Source organism: Peromyscus maniculatus, chromosome 13 (assembly GCF_049852395.1).
Source record: "Peromyscus maniculatus bairdii isolate BWxNUB_F1_BW_parent chromosome 13, HU_Pman_BW_mat_3.1, whole genome shotgun sequence".
Taxonomy (NCBI): Eukaryota; Metazoa; Chordata; class Mammalia; order Rodentia; family Cricetidae; genus Peromyscus; species Peromyscus maniculatus.
Window position 1 is genome coordinate 68,090,290 of NC_134864.1, and position 25,503 is coordinate 68,115,792.

Genomic DNA, 25,503 nt, shown 5'->3' on the forward strand with positions numbered 1-25,503 from the left:
GTGCAGGTGTCTGAGATGGTCTGCACTTGGCTGTGCTGGGGGAGGAGGTCATTTGCTCCACCCCTTGGTGTCTCTATAAATACCCTGGGGCAGAGACAGTCGGGCCGTTGGAAAAGGTTCCAGGCCCTCTCGAGGTTATCCTTTATTTTCTATCTGTTTATCTCCGCAATATAAATCTTTCTATCTAATATTTCCTGCTGTTCCCACTCAAGAAAACTCTGGGGAGCTGTGGGATTGGTGGGTAAATGCCCCACAACCTGGGAACTCCTACAGCTGATACACACTTTTCAGCAAAATGGCTGGATACAAGATTAACTTAAAAAAAAAGTAGCCCTCCTATATACAAATGACAAATAGACTGAGAAAGAAATCATGGAAACAACACCTTCTACAATAGCCTCAAATAATATAAAATATCTTGGGGTAACTCTAACCAAGCAAGTGAAAGACTTGTATGATAAAATGTCTTTGAAGAAAGAAATTGAAGATACAAGGAGATGCCATCCTATCAAAAGCAACCTACAGATTCAATGCAATCCTATTCAAAATTCCAACACAATTTTTCACAGATCTTGGATGGACAAACTTCAGCTTCTTATAGAAACACACACACACACACACACACACACACACACACACACACACACACACACAAAGCTAGTGTGGTGGAAGTGGCCCCCAAAGAGAGTAGCACTATTAGGAGGTATGGCCTTGTAGTTATGGTCTTGTGGGAGGAAGTATGTCACTGTGGAAGTGGTCTTGGAGGTCTCATATATGCTCAAGATACCACCCAGTGTCTTAGACCACTTCCTGTCACCTGTAAGATGTAGAACTCTCAGCTACTTCTCCAGCACCCTGTCTGCCTGCACACTACCATGTCTTACCATGATGATAATGGGCTGAACCTCTGACTATCCCAATTAAATGTTTTCCCTTATAACATTTGCCATGATCATGGTGTCTCTTCACAGCAATAGAAACCCTAACTAAGATACCCAGGAAACAAAAACTATTCTGAACAATAAAAGTACTGTGGGAGGTCTCACCATCCTGGATTTCAAGTACTACAGAGCTGTAGTAATAAAAACCACATGTTATAGGCATAAAAACAGACACATTGATCAATGGATACAATTGAAGACCCAGGCATAAATCTGCACTCCCATAGACACCTGATTTTTGATAAACAGCCAGAAATACATACTAGAAAAAAAAAAAGCACCTTCAACAAATGATTCTGGTCAAATTGGATGTCTACATGAAGAAGAATACAAATAGATTCATAGTAATCACCTAGCACAAAACTCAAGTCCAAATGGATCAAAGGCTTTAACATAAAACCAGATACACCGAACATGATAGAAAAAGTGGTGAATAGACTTGAACGCATTGGCACAAGAGTCAACTTTCTGAACAGAACACTCATAGTGCAGGCAGTAAGATCAATAATTAATAAATGTGACTGTCTTACTTAGGATTTCTATTGCTCTGATGAGACACCATGACCATAGCAACTCTTATAAAGAAAAACATTTAATTGGTGTGGCTTACAGTTCTGAGATTTAGTCCATTATCATCATGGCAGGAAATGGCAGTATGTAGACAGACATGGTACTGGAGAAGGAGCTGAAAGTCCTACATCTTGATCTGCAGGCAACAGGAAGCAAACCAAACGAGGTGTAACTTGAGCATAGGAGACCTCAAAGCCCACCCCACAATGATACACTTCCTCCAACAACTCCACACCTACTTCAACAAGGTGGACCTCTATATAGTGCCACTCCCTATGAGCTTATTGGGGCCAATCACATTCAAACTATCACATTCCACTCCTGGCCTCCATAAGCTTGCAACTATATCTGTCTTAGCTAAGATTTTTATTGCTGTGAAGAGACACTATGACCATGGCAACTCTTACAAAGGAAACATTTAATTGGGATGGCTCATTTACAGTGACCCCAGCACTCAGGTGGTAGAGGCAAGAGGGTCAGAAGTTCAAGACAAACCTCAGCTCCATAAAAAGTATAAGGCCAGCCTAGGTTATATGAATCTCAAATAAATAAACAAATAAATAACAGAAATCTGACCAGTAACAGGACACAAATTATGTGTAAACATATACACATGCAGTTATCTTCATTACTTGAAATGTGATTTATAAAGTCATTTCAAATACTAAATTAGCAAATACATGCTTCATACACACATATGTATATATGCACAAATGTGTATGTGTGTACGTACATTCTTTCATTATGTAAGAAATAAAGTTCAGAGTGTTATGTGACTTGCCTGAGGGTACCCTACTACCAGGGTGCCAGAATGGGGAGGCTCCCTAGCTGAAGATTCCTGCTCTAGACTCCACTATCCTGCCAATAGTCCCTGGTTATCTCTGTGGGCACACTGAAAACAGGCAGAACATCTCCCTGACAAATGCCTATAAAGAAACCAAAGTACCTTTGATTCTGGAATCAAATTTTAACAAGCAGATGACTGCACAAAAAAGCTATAAACAATGAGTATCATTGCATATGTATATACAGAAAGAGAGAGAGAGGAGAGGTGTACATGGAAAGAATGCATGGGAAAGAGAGAGAGAGGGAGACAAAAAGAGGAAGAGGTGAAAAGAGGTGGAGGAGAGGAAGAGGCAGAAGGGGCAGGGATAAAGAGAGACAGAGACAGAGACAGAGTCAGAGAATACAAAACAAATGAGACAAAATACTGGCCTCTAAGTTAAGTGTGAATCAGTCAGTACTCTATGACAGCTTTCCAATCTTGTCATTTTTGTATGTCAAAGTAAGAAGTTAACAAAAGTTAAAGGAAATTCATCTTTCTTTTCTCCAGGCACGGCACTCCCTTCCTTCAACGATACCAAGGACAGAGGCTGCCAAAATGGCTCAGCAGTTAACAACATTTGCTGCTCTTGCAGAGGCCCTGCATTAAGTTCCCAGTGCCCAGGGCAATGCAAAAACCATTTATAACTCCAGTTGCAGAAGATCTGCTGCCCCCTTCTGTATGGACACTGCATGCATATGTGCACAGACATGCAGACAAAACAAACACCCATACATATAAAATAAAATGAAATCTTAAAGATACCAAAAACAGTCCAGTAAAGCAGGGCATCCCCATCCTAGCTGTGTGATGCTAGGAAGCTCATTTCTCCTTTCTTCCTGGTTCCTCTGATGTAAACAGGGTTATACTACAGGTTCTCCTAGTCCCTATAGACATCAAGTCCTCCCATTCCATTCCCTTAAAGAAGTACCTACCATCAGATTCGCTTTCTCCAGACTCCATCCCGTTTGGTCCCATGGGCTTTGGGACTAAAATCAATTCCCTGGCAGTAGCTTCAGGCATCTCCCGTTGCTGGATGGTTTTCAGGGAATCTCCATGTTCATCAGCATTAGAAGACAATGCCTTTTCTAAGTTACCCATTGCCTCTGAAGGGATGTGAACTATGCTCCATGCTTTGGAAGCAGTATTTTGTATACTTTCTGTTTCATCATCACTTGAAAAATGAGAGGAAACACATTTACTCTCAGGTGGGTAGAGACCTTTCTGCAGCTTGTGCTCTTCAGGGTGTGTGTCTATCCTCTGATCGGAATGTGTTCTTATTGGAGGTTCCCTAAGGAGTCCGGAGGCATCACTGCACAGAAGTTGTTCTGTGCATGCTGGTGGAAGGGGAGCTTGCTTCCCCTCAACCTCATACTCACTGCTTATCTGAGATGCTTCATTCACCACATGAATAAGTGACATCTGTTCTTTTGGAGCATAACATTCACCAGCTTCATGACAAGCAGTATTCAATGAATGAGCCGAGGCTATCTGTTCTTTTTCACTACTGGAGCTGACCACATACTCCTTTACTACAGTCACAGTGGATAAAGGAGGAACTGTGGCAAATGGCATGCCTCCACCTCTTACTACAGCTCCATCACTGTGCTCCTGGTTTGGCCTATCTCCAACCTGTGTTCTCATTGCCACCTCATCACTCCTGGCACAAACTTCTCCATCTTTATCATCACCTAACACTCTCATCACTGCCCTTCCTGTGGGCTCATCATCCCCCTCACACACTTTCCTATCTTCATCATCATCCAGAGCTCTCTGAATAGCTGCAAGGGTCTGTGGTGATACAGAGCCTGCATCTGTAGTGGCCCACGAATCCCTCTCCCTCTCTGGCTCCTCTTCTGAGCTACTTCCCAGCATGGCTGCCTGCATAGCCAGTAAAGTTCTTGGAGAAGGAGGTGCGGCCTCTGGTTCTTTCTCTGGCTTCACTTTCTCATGGGGTGACGACTTCAGGTCAAAGGACATGCTATGTGTTTTGCTGGAAGAAGGAGAAGCCTCTGAATCCACATCCATGACTTTCTTAGTTTGAATACCTGAGAGAAATTAAAACATTTCTTACCATGCAATTCACAGTGTGACAACTATATTTCTGGGAAGATGAACAAGAGAATCTGAGATCATAAATATAGTGATACATTTTTATTAAATCCATCCACTAATTATAAAGTGGTTGGTTCTGTAGCAGCTAATCTATTAGTGACTAAATATAACTGTTACTACCTAACCAAAATTCTACTGGCTTTATCATAGATATCTTTTCCCAGAACTCAGAGCCACAAAGTACCCTAGGCTCTATTTTGTAATTTAAAATTTTATTTTGTCATACTACACAGTCAAAAGTAAAAAAAGTACTTTTATCTATCTCATAAAACATAATTCCATTTTAGATTATTTCATATTTGTTTCTATAGGAAAAAAAAGAAATTAAATCCTGGTGTTAGTGCTCACACATGTGAATTTAAATTTATAAAATGATCTTTCTCCCTATTATTTTAATTACTAGCAAATTCAAAAATAAATTTGAAACTAAGTTCTTTATCATAAAATCTGAAATGAAACAACTCCAATACTCCCTTAGGAAAAGCAACAATAAAGAAAATAGAAATATATTTGATAGTTGCTGAGTACTAATGGTGTGGAATAATGAGGCAGTATGAGATGCCTTCTGATTCAAACATGGCTTTATAGGTTGTGACTTTATTTTTATTTGTTTGTTTTAGTGTGTGTGTGTGTGTGTGTGTGTGTGTGTGTGTGTGTGTGTTTGTGTAAATGAATGCCCTATGTGTGTGGGTGCCTGGGGAAGCCAGAAGAGAATGTTGGATCCCTTGGAGTTGGAGTTACAGGCACTTTTGAGCCACTTGTGTGGGTGACGTGTGGAACCCAACTCCTCTGGAAAAGCAAGACGAGATCTTAATTGCTCCTTGTTGTATATTTTTAATGCTAACTTCAATTTTAAAATTACTTTGATATAACATATTTTTTCTTACATTGTTTTAAAATAAAGTAAATTTTACATTTGCACCCATCACAAAGAAAAATGGTCAAAGGTCCGAGGAAATGTTAGAGTCATTCTACTGTCTATGGGAGCAAAACTCTACCTTATGTAGTTAATGTGTACAATAAATTTATAAATAACAGAAGCCAACACATACTGGACACTTTACAAACAAGACCTGACACAACCCACAGAACAAACCTCTATCAGAGAGACAAAGTGCCTGACATGAAAGTGAAGACTCAAAGGTTAGACCACTTGCTCAAATTAAGTATCAGAACTGGAAATCAAGGTCATGTCTACTTCTAAATCCTATAATTTCAACTTCTGTTTTCTCTATCACATCAAGATTGCAGCTCAATATGTTACTTTATTTTCTCTCGTTTTTAAAAATTAGTGTTTCTCCACATGATATGAAAAGGGTATACCAGGGACAGAAAGGTTTAACTAGGGGAATTAGAAGAATAGAAGAAAGGTGGGAAGGATCAACCAAAACCAAAGATGCATGCAAAAACCACATGGAAATGCACCACTGTATTAAAAAAAAAAAAAAAAAAAAAACAATTTTTAAAAAAAGTTTGAATGGAAGTACCTTGTGTGAATTGACAATATTGCTCCCAGAAGCCATGGGTATTGATCAAAATCCCATTGCCATGTGCAAGATACTCCCCATGAGTCTCTGACCAGACAGCCCCAAGCTCCCAAAACAATATAGGCCATTGCTCTTGGTTATCCACCAGAACTAGATGGTAAATTCCTATTGCAAATGACACTACACACCCTGGACACAGGACAAAGAAGCTGGAAGTGAGCTGGAAGTCTCCTCCCTGCTACCTAGCTTCCAGAGAACTGAAAGGTACTAGGCAGGCTGCTGGGAGTGAGGAATTTTCAATTCTCTCCTGGTGGTGAACTCTGTGTGCTACAATTCTGACCTGACAAACCATATGTGCCCATTAGTACAGCAGTGGCAAGAATACTCTGGGTCAATCAACATACTACTCAACTGGTTGTGGCCCACTCCACAGGAGGAAAGACTGTCTGAGACTGTATACCCAGTCAAAACTCACGGCTAGAGAGGTCACAAGGCCTAGGGAAGAATGTATTGCTGCTATTTTGCTAATTGAACATGTAGTCCAACTGCTCCCCAAATCCCTACATTTGTACCTCAAAACTAGTGCCACTGCCAGCCTGGACCAGAGAAGCTCCTCCCTGAAGAGGGTGACAGTCAATGCTCAGCCCTAAATGAGACTTTCATACAACACACACACACACACACACACACACACACACACACACACACACACACACACACCAATACCCAGGGAACATCACAAAATGGGGGAGGGTGGGGACAGAAAGAATGCAGGAGCCTGAAGATGGAAAGAAACACTACAAAATGCTGTGTTCTAGATATAGGATGGCCATCAGAATCAAGACACAGCCTCTGTGGCTACCTGCATAAGCCCTAACAAGAGCCTGAAGTGCACAGTTCTCAGACGCTCTATCTCGGCTTTGGCTGGCACAGAGGAATGTAGCCCACCATGCAGGGAAGGCATGGCGGCAGGAGCAAACTGCATCCCTATTCTATGGCTTGTAACTGTCAAATTAATGACAGTGCCTGGTACCTTTTATCAAGATGTAATGTAAGGTGTCTTCAGAGACCACTCTCCTTGACTCCACCTCCTTCAGAAAGCCTCCCTCATCTTCGTACTGCCTCTGGATTTGTCCTGAGTGCTGCTGGTTCATTTCCTTTTGGACATTTTCTATGTGCTGGTTTAGGTAGTTTTTCTTAAGCAAGCCTTTCAGCTGGTACTGTGAAAAATCATTAGACTCCTGGGGACAAAATAAACAAAATTGTTGCTTTACACTAACACAGATAATACCACTGCTCACTAACCCATCCCCAAAAGGTATAGTTTCATAACATAAAAATAAAACTTGAAAACTAAGAGGGGAGGGGGTTCCAGTGCTAACTTCCTTTTTTGTTTTTTGTTTTTCTTTGTTGTTGTTGTTTGTCTTTGAGACAGTCTCTCAATAAGTAGCCCAAGCTAGCCTGGAACTCACTATATAGGACCAAGCTGGCCTTGAAATTGTGGAAATACTCCTGCCTCTGCCTCCCAAGTACTTTGATTAGCACATATGACATTTTAACAGCCTTAAAAAAATATCTTTGAAACAAAAAGAATTAAGCAAAAGAAATTATGAAGGATCTTTTTATTAATCATTCATTCAAAAATCATTTGCTGAGCTAGACTACATGGCTGTGGTATGACATGTGATGGTAATTCAGCAAAACACAACCTTGTAGATACAGGTGAAGTGCCTAGCACTGTCCTGAGTCCATATATGACATAGAATAAAGCAACCAGAGGTATTAATAATCATAATTAACAAGTACAAAGCCTTTCCCATTGAGGGTATTCTAAGCACTTTTATATAAACTACCTTGATTTATCCAATAAAACATTTTCCCATCTCCAGTCTGCAAATGATGGACTTGAGACTTCAACACCAGACTCACATGGGAGTCCTCAGACAGATGGCTTACACAACTGAGTCTATTACTAGTCTCACGATTATCCCTGCAACTAGGACATGGATCTTCTCTTATGAACACCATATGTGCACAATGGATAAGTCATACCAAAGATCACCCTGGACTACTTGGAACTTCTCTTCTCATGGAACCACCCCAGCCTTCCTAGCCTTCCAGCTCTAGTAACACCATAGTTGCAAAGAGAAAACCACTAGGGGCTGTCTCCTTTCCTTCTCACTCCACTCAAATCTTAATTCTACCACTCATACTCAAGAGATTCTTCACAACCCAATCCCCCAAAAAACATGCCTGAAAGATAAATGGAGCCTGGATTACTTTCCCTTTGAAATAAAAATTCTTTTTTTTTTTTGATCTTTAGAGACAGGGTTTCTCTGTATAAGGGCCTTGGCTGTCCTGGAACTCACTTTGTAGACCAGGCTGGCCTCAAACTCACTGAGATCCACCTGCCTCTGCCTCCCAAGTTCTGGGATTAAAGGCATGCACCACCACTGCCCAGCCCAATAAATTTATTTCTTGTACCCAAAAACCTAATAATATCACTTCTATATACCCTATTATTTTCTTATCTGCACTAACTACATAGAAAGTCAGAAATAAGCCAGGTGGCAGTGGCACACGCCTTTAATCCCAGCACTCAGGAGGCAGAGCCTGGTGGATCTCTGTGAGTTTGAGGCCAGCCTGGTCTACAGAGCAAGATCCAGGACAGGCACCAAAACTACACAGAGAAACCCTATCTCAAAAAAAAAAAAAAGAAAAGAAAAGAAAAGAAAAAAATCAAAAATAAAAAGATAAATCCATTTTTTAAAAAAAAAATCTTTCTGGTAACAAAGTAGAAAGTATTCTAAAGTCTACAGCAAGTTAAAAAAAAAAAACACATCAATTGCTATAAATTTACATTCCACCTCAGTGTTTGAGGAAAACTACTGGAAATAGCATGTGGTAGCAAAGGGAAGGAAAATGGAACTCACACATGAGGAACTAAAGACAGCAAGTGCTCGATGGGGGCATAAACTATGTAATCGTTATCAACATTATCAGGACAAAACAATACACAACCATGCACACCACACCTGCTTCAGCTTCCTGTGACTTCGAAGTCACCATACTCAGGCCACCCTATTCCCACATTCACAAAGGAGAGGAACACACATAATCCTGTATTTGGAATTTCACATCATAAGTATTTTCCATGTTACGGTTACTTTTTTAAGGCAATGTATGTTGTGGTTTAAAGTAACTTCTAAGAACTATGTCAAGAACCATAGCATGCTGGGCACTTACTATGTCAGACACTGAGGTACCTTTTGAGAGTGTAGCCATGATCAGAACAGGCATGTTCTGTGCTGAGAACTAGAATACCATGCTACAAGGTGCTGAGAATACACAGAAGAAAAGGCCTAGTCTTGGACAGAACGTCCAAAAGATTTCTTTGAATATATATGAGTTGTAATGAACAAATAAATAAACTATGCCTTATGGGATGTAACACATACAAATTCTGTGTCCTTGCAACTGAGCTACTGTCCAAAGTGGAGACTTAGACGCTAAGTACCATCCCTCTTTTTCCCCTTCTTTGAGCTTTGCTGAAGTTCAATTCTAGGCATTGGTGTGCTATTGTGCACTGCTGGCTGTTTTACCTCTGGCATTGCTTCAAACAGTGTTCGTCTTCGCTTGGTAAACTCCTTCATGTCAGTCAAGATCTCATGCTTTACTTCAAGTGGCAGGCTGCTGAAATCCTCAGACTCGATATCAATAGCATGAGGATTATGAAAGAATTCTTCCTGTGGGAAGTAAAATGTTAACAACATTAAGTTTATATTTACCCATATAGATCTATTCATTGTTACAAACATTCACTGTGTTTATATCATAAATACAGCTCTATATAATCTACACACAGAAGTATACATTTTGCAACAGGCATCACAGTGAACAAAAAGATAAGTCCCTTCATTTGTTCACTCACTCCAAAGCAAATCACTTACCAGGCACTATGTACTACCAAGGCCCTGCTCTAAGACTCTGGGTACTGTGGTGACTGTGTACATAAGTGCCCTAATCTTAGGAGTAGAGTAAGTCATGTAAGCAAGTAAATAAATAAGCAAGATAACTGTTAGAACATCCAACAGGCTGATCTGACACGAGTAATCAGGGAAACAAAAAGGGACAAAATCTTACATGGTAGATGGAGAAACCCTATCAAGACAGATGTCCTGGGCAGGGATTTTAAAAATACCAAGAACCTGATGAGAGTGGGAAGCCCAAACTGAGGAAAAACAAGTGTAAGGGTTCTGAAATGTGGATAAGAACCATTTTTATAGTCACATTAGATTTTTTTTTTAAGAAAATAATGTCTTAAAGAAATTAATTTGGGGGCTGGAGAGATGGCTCAGCAGTTAAGAGCACTGGCTGCTCTTCCAGAAGACCTGGGTTCAATTCCCAGCACCCACATGGCAGCTTAAGACTGTTTGTAACTCCAGTTCCAGGGGATCTGACATCCTCACATAGACATAGACACAGGCAAAACACCAGTTCACATAAGATAAAAATAAGTTTAAAAAAAAAACCAAAGATTAAAATAAAAGGAAATTAACTTGTTTACATCACACAGCCTGTGAACACTGAATCCTGACTGTAAGATTCTTAATTTTAACCACCACCACCTGATAATGTCTGATGCACAGATAATGCACAGCCTCAGGAAGATGAAAGAACCTGGAGTTTTAGCTTAAAAGTCTTCTATCAGACATATCAAAACAATAGACTTTGGGAGTCAAAGAATATTATCTAGTACCTTAATAAGCTTGAGAAAAATGTTCATTCAAAAAACTGTACAATGGGATCTTAGGAGATGGCTCAGTGATTAAGAGCAATAGCTGCTCTTCTAAAGTACCTAGGTTCGATTTCTAGCACCTCACATGACGGTTCACAAATATCTGTTGCAAGGAATCTGACACCCTCTTCTGACCTCCATAGACTCTGCATGAATCTGGTGCAGATATACATGCAGGAAAAACACCCATACACATTTAAAAAACAAAGAAGGAAAAAGTAAATAAATCTTTTTAAAAATCTTGTTAAGAAGCCAGGAGTAGTGCTTTATACTATAATTCCAACATTTGAGAGACTGAGGCAACTTCAATGTTTAAAGGCAGCCTCACTGACATGGTGATAGCTTTACCATGTGAGCAGAGTCTTTTACTCTCTTGTTGACATTCTTTCCTTATAGGCACTGCCCTGAAAACATGTAGCCAAGAATGTGGTGGAAAGGAAACTATACAACTTCCAAAGCAAGGCAGTATGGTTTCTGCCTAGGATCTCCCTTTGGATGCTTCCCCTTGGAACAGCCCCAGTGCTAGGGAATAGCACAGGCCACATGGAGGCTACAAGAAATTGTAGCCACTAGCCTCACTGAAGTCTAGCTAATAGCCAGAGTCAACCACCAGACAAGCAACCGAGGGAGCCCATGAAGTGACTTCAGTCCAAGCAACATTCTGACAGCATCTACATGGAAGACTCCAAGAGACAAGCACCTCTCTTTACTTATCAACCCCAAGAATCATGGCAGAGGATGATAAAAATGGCTACTTTTATACCACTGCTTTACATTGCAAAAGATAATTAAAATATCTGTATAGGAATGAATATACACAACTATATGCATACATATCCATCCTACTCAGGGGATGGTATAAAATATGCCAAAATTTGTTAAGTTTTTTATAAGCATAAAGACAGTCTGTTATTTTTGTATTTATTTGTAGCACTAGGGATTGAATCTAGGACCTTATGTACACAAAGCAAACACTCTATCACCAAGTTATATTCTTGGCCCCAAGAAAGTGTTCTTATATTCTACAGAAGCCTGTATTACTATTTACTTCTTGAGTGGCCAGTTGTTTCTAAAAGAAAACAGATTATTTTGGATACACAGAAATGCATAATGAAGCTGGACATGCTAGTTCACAATTTTTTTTAATCCTAGCATTCAGGAGGCAGAGGCAGGCAGAACTCTGTGAGTTCAAGACCACCCTGGTCTACAACAGTAAGGTCCAGGACAATTAGGACTACATAGAAAAACCCTGTCTCAAAACCTGCCCCCTGGGCAATGGTGACACATGCCTTTAATCCAGTACTCGGGAGGAAGAGCCAGGCAGATCTCTGGGAGTCTACAGATCAAGATCCAGGACAGGCTCCAAAGCTACACAGAGAAACACTGTCTCAGAAAAAAACAAAAACAAAAAACAAAAAACCTCCTCCCAAAAAAGGAAGATGGAAAGACGTACATAATGCCAAATCCAATATACAAGTGCGTGGATTTCACATCTACATATATACATAAACATATACATGTGCTTATATACACAGACATGCAATAAGAAACACACACAGTAAAAGGGGCAGCTATCTTTACTTCTTATTGGAAACTTTCACAAACCCATCCTACCGCATAAGGATTACTTATTTTCATCATTTCAAATAATGAAACACATTCTGAATTCCCATGTTATGTGAGTACCTGCAAAGCTTGCTTTTGATCCATTCTTGCTTGCCACTGCTTTTCATCTTCCTCTTCTGAACTGTAGCCAAGAAAATACTTTCAACATCTATGTTTTTTAACAAATACTTAAAATGCACTTCTTGAGCTCAAGGTCTGTAACAGTGAGTAGGATGGGAAGGCTACGACTCTAGATCTCACTGTCTGGTGAGGTACATATATAAGTAAGCAATTGACTAAGAACTCCTAACAACCTCCACAAGGAAAAGAAGGTTGCTAAAGGTTAAGGAGTAAGACACCTAAAAAACTTTGGACAGTACGGTGGTTTGAATAAGATTAACCCTCATAGGCTCATACCTTTGAACACTTGGTACCTAGCTGGTGAAACTATTTGGGAAGGATTAGGAGGTGTGGCCTTGTGGGAGGAAGCATGTCGCCTCAAATCCTCCCACCATCTCTAGCGCTCTCTACGCTGTCCACTTAGGGTTCCAGATGTGAGTTCTCAGATGTTCCTGCTGCCATGCCATGCTACTCTGCAACAACAGACTCTAACCCTCTGGAACCATATGCCCAATTAAACAGTTTCTTTTATCAGTTGCCTTGATCAGGATGTTTTATTACAGCAATAGAAAAGGAACTAATACAGACAGTCATGGAAGCTTTCCAGAATCTCCTACAATTACATTGGTGGATTTGCATACACACACACACACACACACACACACACACACACACAAACACACACGACTCAAATGCAGGATATAAGGGAAGTACAGGCCAGGAAATGTTCTAGGTACATGAAGTTCTACAGTCATCTGGAAACAAAGAAAGAAAAATCTGCCCATGACAGTGAAGAAACCAGGGGATGAGGTTGGAGAAGAGTGATTAAAAGGCTGAAAGTTTATCCTGAAGAAATGACGAACTAGGCCAGGTATGGTAATGTAGGCCTGGAATCCCAGCACTAATGAGGCTATAGCAGGAAGATTATAAGTTCAAGGTCAGTTTGAACTACAGAGCAAGTTCCAGGCCAGACTAAGATACATATTGAGAATCTGTCATTTTAAAAAAATACAGAAAAATATATTATGAGGTTTTGTAAAAAAGAAAATGACAATATCAGAACTTGGCTTTAAATAGGTTGTAGAGGACAAAGCAGACTGTGCTGGGAGTGGGTAGTTGAGGCAAAAGCATGAGACAAGGATGAGACAGAAGTAAGTCTCGTGCCACTGAGATTTCTGAGAGGAGGCGGTGATGCCAACAATGCACACAAAGAAATGGGATGCTGACAGTTAAAGGTTTAAGCATGCGCAGGAGTAGAGTAAGGGGAGAGGTCAGGACAGGTGTGAGATAACCAAAAGTATATACAAAAATTCATATGAAAACCCAGTACTTTGTAAGTTAGTTTAAATATATACTATTTTTTAAAAAGGAGTTTGAACACAGATATTCTGCATAGATATATACAGATCCTAGAAGATGGAGATATTAAATGAAACTCTCAGTGCCAGGTATGTGATAACTCCCTATAAATTATTGGTCAAGGAAGCCCCGACATTTCCTCAATGCTGAGATGACAGGCATTTGCTGCCAGTTGCCCAGCTTTTTATGTGGGTGTGACAGACAGAATTCGGGTTCTCATACCTGAGGGGCAAGCCCTTGACTAACTGAGCCACCGCCCCAGCCCCTGAAGTGGTGCTCCTTAATAGACAAACATTTACCTGTGCTTTTCTTCCTCTTGTAAAGGTGGCAAAACATAGATGTCATCCTTTCTCTGAACTTGAGTAAGACTGGGTAGAGCTTCATTTCTGAAAAGCACATATAGTTTTTAACAAAATCTTACGAAATGTTTTTTTTTTTTTTTTTTTTTTTTTTTTTTTTTTGGTTTTTCGAGACAGGGTTTCACTGTGTAGTTTGGTGCTATCCTGGATCTTGCTCTGAGACCAGGCTGGCCTCCAACTCACAGAGATCCTCCTGGCTCTGCCTCCCAAGTGCTGGTATTAAAGGTGTGCGCCGCCCGCCCGCCCGCCTGCCTGCCTGCCTGCCGCCGCCGCCGCCGCCGCCGCCGCCGCCGCCGCCGCCGCCGCCACCACCACCACCACCACCCAACACAAAATGCATTTTTAGTCAATCATCTCCTCCCATGGGTTGCACAAACCCTGCTCAAGGGCAGTGGTTGCCTCCTCTTCATCTGGCTGTCTTCTCCAGGCCTGCACCTCCCCAAAGCTATGGTCGTCACAACTAAGAACCATGTGAAGGGAAAGGGGAACTCGCTAGGGCTCCTCAGAGCCTTTGCCACAGCCTCAGCTAAAATTAGGAATCGGTCTATCAAAGTAAAAAGTCAGGCTGCAATGAACCCCACAGTAGGGCACCTGTCCAGCACATGTGAGGCCCTGTGTTCCATTCCCTGCAACTCTTAAAAAAAAAAAAAGCAAATCAGTAAATTAGTTAATTAAAAGAGGAAGCAATATGATAGCTTTTCTTTCACATTAGCCACAATTCCACACTCCCAAGTCTGATTCTATCCACTCACACCTCTCCTGACTCTTCCTTAGAGACAAGGAGAGAACAGTGAGTGTCCACAGCACAGTGCTCTTGCCTTTTCCTTCTGAAGGCAGTTTGCAGAGCCTGTCTCTTCAGAAAGGTTTTCAGAAGCTTCTCTGTGGTTCTTCTAGAGTCAATGGATGCAGAATCCTTCTTCTGCCTTCTCTTTGCCTGTTAAAAGGAAGCATAGGATTTCACCTCAGGTGCTGGTCTACTAAAACATTTCCTCATCTGAATTTAGGGACAACAGCTGTTCTAGTTCTTCCTCCTCACTGCTGTCAATAAGCATCTTATTCAATAAGCATCAATCAGGTTCTGTGTTGCACAGGACACACAGAGCACTTGCCTGTAGATCACCTATATAGCATATCTGGGAAGTTATTAGCTTATAGTCAGTTCCTTGTAAATAAACTTCAATACCACCAAGAATCTAAAACTTTATACAAATTGTTACAAAGTCAATTTGATACTATTTCAAGAAATGTATTATTTGTAATGTACCTCTGTCCCTCCAAATTCAACACTATGTTAGAAGTCCTTAGCACATATAGAAAGATATTCTAATAAATATCAAGCTAAGTAGACAATTTTGCTGAGACAGTGCTGCCTTGAAGAAGGCATTCTAGAAGATAGCCCAGACCAGTGCAGTTTTGTTGGTGTTATTCCGAAAGCAGGTTGTTTGTTTGCTTGCTTATTTGTTGTGTTTCCCTGTCACCAAGGACACTCGATCACACTCTCAAGGAGGGATCTCTTGAGTAGGGGCTCCACAATGACGAATAGTAGACCAGCCAGCCAAACTGTGGACCACCTAAACAGATACTCTAGAGAAACTATTGTAAGAATTGTAGTTCTTTTTTGTTGTTGTTGTTGTTGTTTTTTTTTTTTTTTTTTTGGTTTTTCAAGACAGAGTTTCTCTGTATAGCTTTGCACCTTTCCTGGAACTCACTTGGTAGCCCAGGCCGGCCTCGAACTCACAGAGATCCGCCTGCCTCTGCCTCCCACGTGCTGGGATTAAAGGCGTGCACCACCACCGCCCGGCAGAATTGTAGTTTTATTTAATAGGTAAATATGATCATTACATATATAAGTTTTTTAAAGGATAAACTGTTACAAGTCTGGCGTAGTGTTGCACACCTTTAATCCCATCACTCAGGAGGCAAAGTCAAGTCTCTGTGAGTTCAAGGCAAGCCTGATTATATATATGGAGTTCCAGGCCAGCTGGGGCTACATAGAGGGACCCTGTCTCAAAAAAGAAAAGAGAAAAAAAACAAAAATGAACAAACAAAATTGTTGAAGATAAAGTTTTAAAAACAATTGAAATTAAATTGATTACATGTCAAAACTGCTCATTGAAAACATACATATGCTGAGCGGTGGTGGTGCACGCCTTTAATCCCAGCACTTGGGAGGCAGAGCCAGGCAGATCTCTGTGTATTGGAGGCCAGCCTGGTCTACAGAGCGAGATCCAGGACAGGCACCAAAACTACACAGAGAAACCCTGTCTCGGGAAAAAAAAGAAAAAAGAAAAAGAAAACATACATACAAACTGGGCAGTGGTGGCACACACTTTTAATCCCTAGCAAAAGCAAATGGATCTCTGAGTTCAAGGACAGTCTGGTCTACAGAATGAGTTCTAGAACAGCCAGGGCTACTACCACAGAGAACCCCTGACTCAAAAAACCAAACAAACGCTGGGCGGTGGTGGCGCACGCCTTTAATCCCAGCACTCGGGAGGCAGAGGCAGGAGGATCTCTGTGAGTTTGAGGCCAGCCTGGTCTCCAAAGGGAGTTCCAGGAAAGGTGCAAAGCTACACAGAGAAACCCTGTCTCAAAAAACAAAAAACAAAACAACCAAACAAAAAACAACAAAAATACAGATAGCCTTATACAGAGTGAACAGGTTGTTACAGTTAGGAATAGATATGCATACATGCATACAATAATAATGGGGGGGGAGGAGGCCATGAATTTGAAGGCAATTGGGGAGGAATATATAAGAGGGTTTGGAAGGAGGAAGGGGAAGCAAAAAATTGCTAACGGTGTCTAAAAAGAAAATAAAGTAAGATGATATTTACCAAGGTCTGTTTCTTTAGCAGTGGGGCATCTCCATCAAATACAAAAATAGGGCGAATACGAAAAAACAAGAGTTTGCAGAGCCGGTGGAACAATGTGAGAAGATGAGCATTTTCAACCATATTCCCATGGCGATCTCGGACTCCTTTAAGTGCTTGGTTTAGCCAAATGCTAATATCTGGGAGAGCCAGTAAAGGAAAACAGTTTGGGATTTCCAACTTCATCCTCAAAATTTCAATATCCAGGGCTGGAGAGATGGCTCAGCGGTTAGGAGCACTGGCTGTTCTTCCAGAGGATCCAGGTTCAAGTCCTAGCACCTACATGGCAGCTCCTAACTGTCTGTAACTCCAGTTCCGGGGATCTGACACCCTCACACAGACACACACACTGGCAAAATACCAATGCACATAAAATTAAAAAAAGAAAAAAGAAAGAAACCCTGTCTCAAAACCTCCTCCCCCCCCACCAAAAAAATTTAAAATTTCAATATCCAAGACATGATTCCAACAAACAGAGAACATTAAACATACATCACCACTTGTGTGATGTTGAAAGACACCTGGCCATGATGGAATCTACCCAAAAGTCTTTCTTTTGCTCCTTACTGCTTTCCACACCCTGACCATTAAAATCACAGGCAGAGCCACCCCTCCAAAAGTCTAATGGCGAAGACAGCTTCTTTAGATGCCAAATTCAAATTTAACATTTCACATGAGTACACACACACACACACACACACACACACACACACACACACATACGCACGCGCGTGCATGTGCAATGATATGGAAGCTGAAGGGAAGCATGAGAGGGAAGGATGGGTAGACAGTGGGAAAAGGGATGGGGAAGGGTAATTATAAACAAAGTACAATGATATACATGTATGAATATGTCAAAGAAACCTACTATTTTGAATACTAACTAAAAACAAAAATTTTAAAAAGGACTTTATAATGAAAATGTCTTTTTTGAAAAGAAAGTCCTCCTACTAAGCCTGGAGACAGAGCAGAGTACTTACATAGTATGCACAAAACCCTGGCTTCAGTTATGAACACTGCTACAACAAACAAGCTAAGCAAATGTAGCAACACACAACTGTAACCCCACGACTCAGGAGGATTGTGGGTTACAGGCCAGTCTAGACTACAGAACAAGTAAGGTTCTGTCTAAAAACAAAACAAAACGAACAAAAAGCTAATGTTCTACAAAGAATGTTAGCAAACTATCCCAAGTTTCGAGAGGACAACTTGAAAATTCATAGAAAAAAAAAAGTTAAAAATTGTATTGTCTTAAGAATTCCATTTCCGCTGGGCGGTGGTGGCGCACGCCTTTAATCCCAGCACTCGGGAGGCAGAGGCAGGCGGATCTCTGTGAGTTCGAGGCCAGCCTGGGCTACCAAGTAAGTTCCAGGAAAGGCGCAAAGCTACACAGAGAAACCCTGTCTCGAAAAACCAAAAAAAAAAAAAAAAAAAAAAAAAGAATTCCATTTCCATACATTTATGTAACAAGTATCTAAATTATTCTCTTATTAATAAAAACTCAGAAGTCAGATAGTAGGGTATGAACCTGGTAGATTAAAAAAGTGATGGAGAAAAGCCCATCTAACCCTCCTCTCTGCTTTTCCAGGATCCAAAATAAGTCCTCGAAACTCCTAAGCCCCCTCCTCTCTTCTCCCTGTGTCCCTCTCTCCCAATCTGAGTCAGTCAAAAAACTCTTAAGGTTTATTCTGGTTGGCTGAGCATTGACTCCATCCTCTGAATCAAGATTCAGTTTATTGGCAGTTTGGGGGGACAAAGCAAACAAATAACTCGCAACATGTTTATCCTCAAGAAATCATCATGGATTTACAATAAGATATAAGAATGCTTGAATATAACAATGAAAATATAAAAAGGTTCGAAAGCTTTGCCATGGGTCAGTGCTTAAAACTCAATTACAAGAGGCTGAGTTCCTGTTCCTAGTATAGCATGTTCTTACAAAGGGGTTCAAAACATGTCCAGTGATTAAAAATAATTATAAAACATTACTTGAGGAAAGTTAGTAGGTTATAAAAACTAAACAGTGTAATTCTCTTTATAATCCAAGTAGTATGTCAAATGCAGAAAAACTGACACCAACCATATTAAGGGTAGCTATCTCTGCTAAAACATGTCATTATGTTTTTCTTCTTGTAGTTTTCTCACTTTCTGAACCTTTTTTAAAGATGCCCCCCCCCCTTTTGATGTACTTTGCATTTGTTCCCAAGCATGAACCAGCCTGCTGGATTTCTTGCTCTTTGCTAGTTCCTGTAATTCACCATTAGAGAGCTTTTCTGCCATGATCTTTCCTTCCCTCCAATATGCACCACTTGCAGAGACGACCTCAAACAACCCACTACACCCAGCACATGTGTCTCCAAGACTAGAGCAGCACTCTGTCCTAGAAACCCTGGCTGAAATCTACCTGACTGCTTGAAGTCATTTCAAATTCAAATTCAAATGCCATGCCTTCTCCACTGAGCCCCACCTCAGTGAATCACTATTTCATGTGGGCCTGAGTTCTGGGTATCAGTTCTTGTATCCTCCTCATCCAACCAGTATCAGACCCTACCAGTACTCCCTTGCAGGCACATCCAACCTTTAATATTATACCTCTATGTTATTATCTACAAAGTTCATGCCTAAGACCTGTGCAATCAAGTTACAAAAAAATATATAAAAAACACTTTCAAAATGTTTTAAATAATTTTAAGATTTTGTGTTTGGCCATACTTATCAGCTACTACACGTACATGTGGCCTGTAGGCTGCAGGTTTGCTATACCTGGAAGTACACTGAGGTTTGCCAATAAATCTTTTAACAAGAGCCTTTTGATGTTTCAAAATCTATAAAGGATCTGGCCTGTGCCCATCTCTGTCACATTTTACACTACTACACTCCTAACATTAGAAACCACTCAGCTCCTTCCTACCATCTAACTACATCTACTTCTCCCATGCCAACCTCACTGTGTCCTACTGAGTCTCAAACTATGTGACATTTTTCTGGCCTCAATTAACACTTCCAGATATACACCTCTAAGAGATGTATTACTATATGCCAGAAATATGGGCATCTAACATTGAGCAAAAGTTTGTACCTTATGGAGTATACCATCCAGTAGGGGAACACCAAGCCTAAGGGCAACCTTGTTTGTGTAAACTGCTTCTGTTCACAATATACTCCCTCCATAAGGTCTAACATATTGGAGTGTGCATTATTTTTTAAAAATTGGACATTTTAAAATTAATGTACATTGTCTATCATTCACTACCACCAAAGTTACTAGTAAAATTTATGTACTACGGCAATATGCCATTGCCTTAATTTGGGTTTCTACTACTGTGATAAAACACTATGACCAAAAGCAAATTGGGGAGGAAAGGCTATATTTGGCTTATGCTTCCACTTCACAGTCCATCACTGAGGGAAGTCAGGGCAGTAACTGAAACAGGGTAGGAACCTGGAGGGAAGAGCTGATGCAGAGGACACGAAAGGGTCTGCTTACTGGCTCGTTCCTTATGGCTTGCTCAACCTGCAACCCAGGACCACCTACCCCACAATAGGCTGGGTCCTCTCCCATTAATCACTAATTAAGAAAATGCCCTTCAGTCTTGTCTAATCTTTTTCTTTTGGGGAAAGGGGAGTTCAGACAGAGTTTCTCTGTGTAGCCCTGGCTCTCCTGGAACTCACTCTGTAGTCCAGGCTGGCTTTGAACTCAAGAGATCTGCCTGCCTCTGCCTCCCAAGTGCTAGAATTAAAAGTGTACACCACCACCACTGGCTAGTCTTGCATAACTTTATGGAGATATTTTCTCATTTGAAGTTCCCTCCACTCAGATGACTCTAGATGACTGCCATGCCAAGTTGACAAAAAAGGGTATTAGTATATTTATCTCTATATTCTAGAGTGCTCCTTTGTACCAAGCATATCCAAGGCCCTAGAGTGCTGCGGGCCGCAGGAATATCATAAGAACTCAGCTGGTTATGGCAAAGTCACTACCTGGAGGAATCAGGGAATTCCTCCAGAGGAAGCCAAATCCCAAGGAGTTTTTGGTGTTACTTGGCTTGTTATATATCAGCTGTATTCTGTTATGAAAATCATGTGTGCCTTCATAGTTTTCCCAATTAATTTTCCCTAAGAAGGGCTAACAATGTGGACTGATCACTCTCTAGACATACACATTCCAGGCATTTGGAGAACAGCCTCAAGAAAGGCTTTCTCTGGAATCAGATATCTCCCCTAGCCACTTTCAAGGACTAAAGGAGACATCACCCAGGTGGTCACCCAATTTCCGAGGATTAACAGTGATAACAACCCACAGGCGAGTCTCCTGACTTAAGGTAAATTCCACAAGGGGACACCGCCTCGGTCAGGTAGACATTAAGTAATAGCTTTACACAATTTAGCTCAGACCCCTCCTTTCTTACAGCCTTACTAACTTTACAGACCTCTAACTACTTACCTAACCACTTCTAGGAATTTTTAGATAACCTTCTGTGCTAACAGCTATGCTCAGCCAGAACTCCCAGTTCAAGCCTCCCTATAATTATCATTATTGGTAGCATCCGGCCAGGTCCATCACCGGATGGAGGAAAGTACCTTATCAGAGATACCTCTGTACTCTCTAAGAACAGACTTAAGCATCCAGGCTACCTGTTTGAGAAGGCCTGGTGGATGTGCTAATTAAGCTTAACTTCCTCCTTTCCCAAACCTTACCTCCAGTTCCAGATCTCCCTTTAACTATCACCAGAGGCATCTAGCTGTACACAGGTTGCCTAGAGACTGAGCACACTTTCCCCCACCCTGCAGAAAAACGGCAGACAGCTTGGACAGATAGGAGCCACAGGAAAAAAGAAGACAGTTTTATTTTCTCCCATTGACCTAGCAACTTATAGATTTTTAACATCTTTTACCAAACACATTTAAGATTATAGTTGTGCACGTAAGATCCCTCTTCTTAGATATTACCTATATTTAGCCTTTAGTTAATTCATTAGTCACTTCCCCTTTGGGTCACAAATGGTAATTAACAACTAGTGCCCCTCTTTGTAATTCTTATCAACCCTCCATTTGATCCTGATAGCGGACAATCACTGCCTGAGGAAGTTCAGGCTGAGTGTCCTGGGTGGAGGGGAGGATTGTGATTTTGGGGAGATATATAACTGTAAAGTAGAGGACAGAGAGAAGAGAAGAGAATGGAAGAACTAGATGGGTAAGAGGAACAAACTGAGATGGGGAAGAAGTAGATTGAAGGGCTACAGCAGAGTACTAGAGGAACGAGATGGAAGATGAGGAAGAGCCAGATGAGAGAGGAGATGGGAGAGGAAATGATATGGGAAGGAACAAGATGGATGAGAACCTAGAAGGGGCAGAACTAGATGAAGGAATTAAGATAGTACTTAGAGGGGATCGCAGATATGTGTAGAGAGAAATCAGGCTAAAGATGACCTAAATATGAGAGCAGAATATAAGCTTATAACTGTCACAGAATAATAAAGTATATGGACTAAGGAGTTTCGTGTACATAGATTCATTTCTTTCCATCAAAGATTAATTATCAGCTGGTTGTAGATTCTTCCCAGACCCTGCGAGGGGACTATGGAGGGGCTGGACCCCCAGAGTCCTCGATACCAGAGAGATAAATCAAACAATACCTTTGTGAACAAGACGGATACACCTCCTTGTTTGAGGATGCACACATTCTTACAGGACAAAAGACAATAAAATAATTGACACATTCATTAAGTGCCAAGAAATAATAGGAGAGAAGAGTGGCTGAGAATTTGGCACTTTGGTAACAAAAGACCCATCTCAAGAGTAGGGCTGGCATGAACAAAAGGTACAGGGAGAAACCTGGGGAGAAAAAAGAGTAGCAAATACAAATGGCCTAGGGCAAAAGTCACTTCTATATAATGTGGTGTGATGGGGGGTGGAAGGTGATGTATGAGGTACAATATACACATCTAAGCAGTTTCCATAACTTGACTTAAGACCTTAGGAGAGATGTAGAGAATCAACTACAAAGAAAGTAGTTTTAACTAAGTTACAACAGCCCACATGAAAGGAGATGACAAGGATGGCATGTCTCAGACATAAGTGATCAGGTCCCAGATACACCTTAGAGGAAGAGTTCCCCATGTTCTGTATTTCTCTGGAGAACTGCCTCAGCTTGATCTGTTTCTGCTTGCTGTACTGCCATATAGGGCTAAAGAAGTTTCTACACAGCACATCACTTTTGACTTTAAAATTGAGAAAACCCAATTTCAGAGTTAAAATAGCTCTTAACTTTCCTATCTATGAGTCTAGGACCTATAGCCTGAGAAAAGATTAAACCTCTTATTCCGGAAACAATAAATCACACGGAGGTGATTCCTTTCCACATGTAAATTAGCTATGGCTTACCACTTCTCATGGAAGGTTGAAAAATCCCAACATGAAATTTCTAGTGAAAAAACACATAAAATCAGACAGGCTGAAAGTATTTACACAATTTGATTTGTCAAACTTCAACACAACATGGAACAAAATTAAATTCTCCAAGGGCTAGAACTTTAAGTCTGAAGCAAAGCCAAAACTTGCTTTAGAGTTGAAACTTCAAGACCCAATAACATTTGAGAACAAAAGGAAATTCTCCTTAGTCCTGAAGTGACTTAGTCCTAGGTGACTACAGACTAAATTAATCCATATCAGAGAGGGTATTAGCTCCCTAATACAAGTAATGCATTAACAGATAAGGTCTGTAATGGAAAAAAAAAACTGAACTGTTATTTCTTAACTTTTAACACAGACATAAACTGTTTAAATTAGACACACAGCTATCCATGTGGTCCAAAACATAATTTATTTGGAAAAGTATGGAAATTACAAACCTGAGATAAATCATGGTTCTTTATGAGTAAACAAAACAATGACACCAAATTTTCAGATATTAGAATGCTCATGATGAAATACAGAAAATTGCAGAAGTAATCAGATTATGACATGACACATGATTGTATGCAGAATCTTTCTCAATTTTCTTTAGATAAATGACCCATTCTTTCAGAAAAGCTTAATAACCTCACAAAAATAACTTCACACCCTAAATGGGACTCAGTCATTTACAGGTAATCTACATAGCTTACTTTTTGTCTGACATATCTGAATGTTAGGATGCTGAACTTCCTAATTCTTTATAGAGGCTAGAACAGAAAATAACCTAAATCCTTGACAGTATGTTTTCTCAATGATGGGGATGGAACTCTGGTGCCTCACACATCCTAAGAAAGCGCTCTACCAGTGTAAGCTGAAACCCTTGATGAGAATTTAAGAATCTCCTCACTGCAAACTGTCCTTTCATTCACATATAATTCCGAAATCCTTAAACTGCAGTGATACCGAAAAACCACTAGAGTGCGACACAGTGCATGTGCTTTACAAAGCTCTTTGGGTAAAAACTTGTAAAACTATTTTTTAAATTTTTGTCATTGGTGCATTTGACATAAAACGTTATATTTCCAATATTACATGTTCTCCATTAATTATAAGCTGGGCACACAGTAAAGAACTGACTTATCAGATAATGGCTTCTTTGCTATACTTTACAGAATGACTTGGCATGCCCCCTCTTACACAGACACACACACACAGGCACACACACGCACGCACGACACACGTACCCAGCAATTATTTACAAGTCTTTCCACTTATCATTAAGAAAATGGTGTAAGTGCCTCTTTTACCTCCAGCTTCTGAAATAAAAGAGGCACTTGTAAAGGGGGTCATGGAACAGACAAATGAAAACTTCAAAACTAGTATCACATTTTCAAAGTGGGAAAAAACAATAGAACTCCAGTGACACAAAACCATTACAGGAGCTGAAGGAAACTAATTCACTATACATATTTATTTTGTATTTCAAAAAAACGAGTTAACGATGCAAAAAAACGGGAGATCGGAATTCTCAACCTTGTTCTCTCCACGCTGACTTCCCACACAAAGTAACTTCTAAAATTGACAGCGCTATAGAGCCCGACGTTATTCCAGCTTTATCATTTAAATATCCTTATTCTCCAAGGCAGCTGTGCACCTACTCTGCAGTGAGAATTGAAGCACAGGAGACATAAAGTGGTCCTAAAATGAGTAGAGAAGGGCTGCAAGCTGGATAGGCAAACACCTAAGTAACGCCCGACTCCGGGTCTCCCAGAAAGCCTAGCTATCCGGGCGCCGCCTGTCCCGCCTCTCGCGCTGCGTTAAGGATACCCACGGCCAACACCTTGCCCTCCAGCGACTCGGGGCTGACCCGGCGGCCGGAGCACTCCAGCAGCTTCCACAGCCCCTGGACTCCCATGGCGCAGGCGCGCTGGGCTGGCCTCGCAGGCCCCTTGCTTCAAGTTAGACAAGGACGCGCCAGCCGCAAGCAAACCGTGCTGTTCCTCTCACGCAGAGCCCACCTCTCCCCAGCCGGAACTCGCCGCGTCGCGGGCCGGAAA

General features: G+C 40.9%; 1 protein-coding gene across 4 annotated transcripts in view; it reads right to left on the reverse strand.

Annotated features, from left to right (window-relative positions):
* Positions 1-25,503, reverse strand: part of Ercc5 (ERCC excision repair 5, endonuclease) — a 44,938-nt gene extending 19,435 nt beyond the window's left edge. Inside the window, exons 1-8 of one of the 4 annotated variants that reach the window (XM_006996807.4) lie at positions 25,274-25,503; positions 17,015-17,190; positions 14,996-15,111; positions 14,118-14,204; positions 12,421-12,481; positions 9,539-9,682; positions 6,970-7,177; positions 3,270-4,382 (exon numbers count right to left, since the gene is read on the reverse strand). In XM_006996807.4, the coding sequence (XP_006996869.1) occupies positions 3,270-4,382; positions 6,970-7,177; positions 9,539-9,682; positions 12,421-12,481; positions 14,118-14,204; positions 14,996-15,111; positions 17,015-17,190; positions 25,274-25,361 (1,993 nt within the window). In that variant the 5' untranslated portion in view covers positions 25,362-25,503. Of the gene's footprint in view, positions 1-3,269; positions 4,383-6,969; positions 7,178-9,538; positions 9,683-12,420; positions 12,482-14,117; positions 14,205-14,554; positions 14,974-14,995; positions 15,112-17,014; positions 17,191-25,273 lie in introns of those variants that run through there. The other 3 variants (XM_042260436.2, XM_076550476.1, XM_042260437.2) reach the window with 3 other exon arrangements.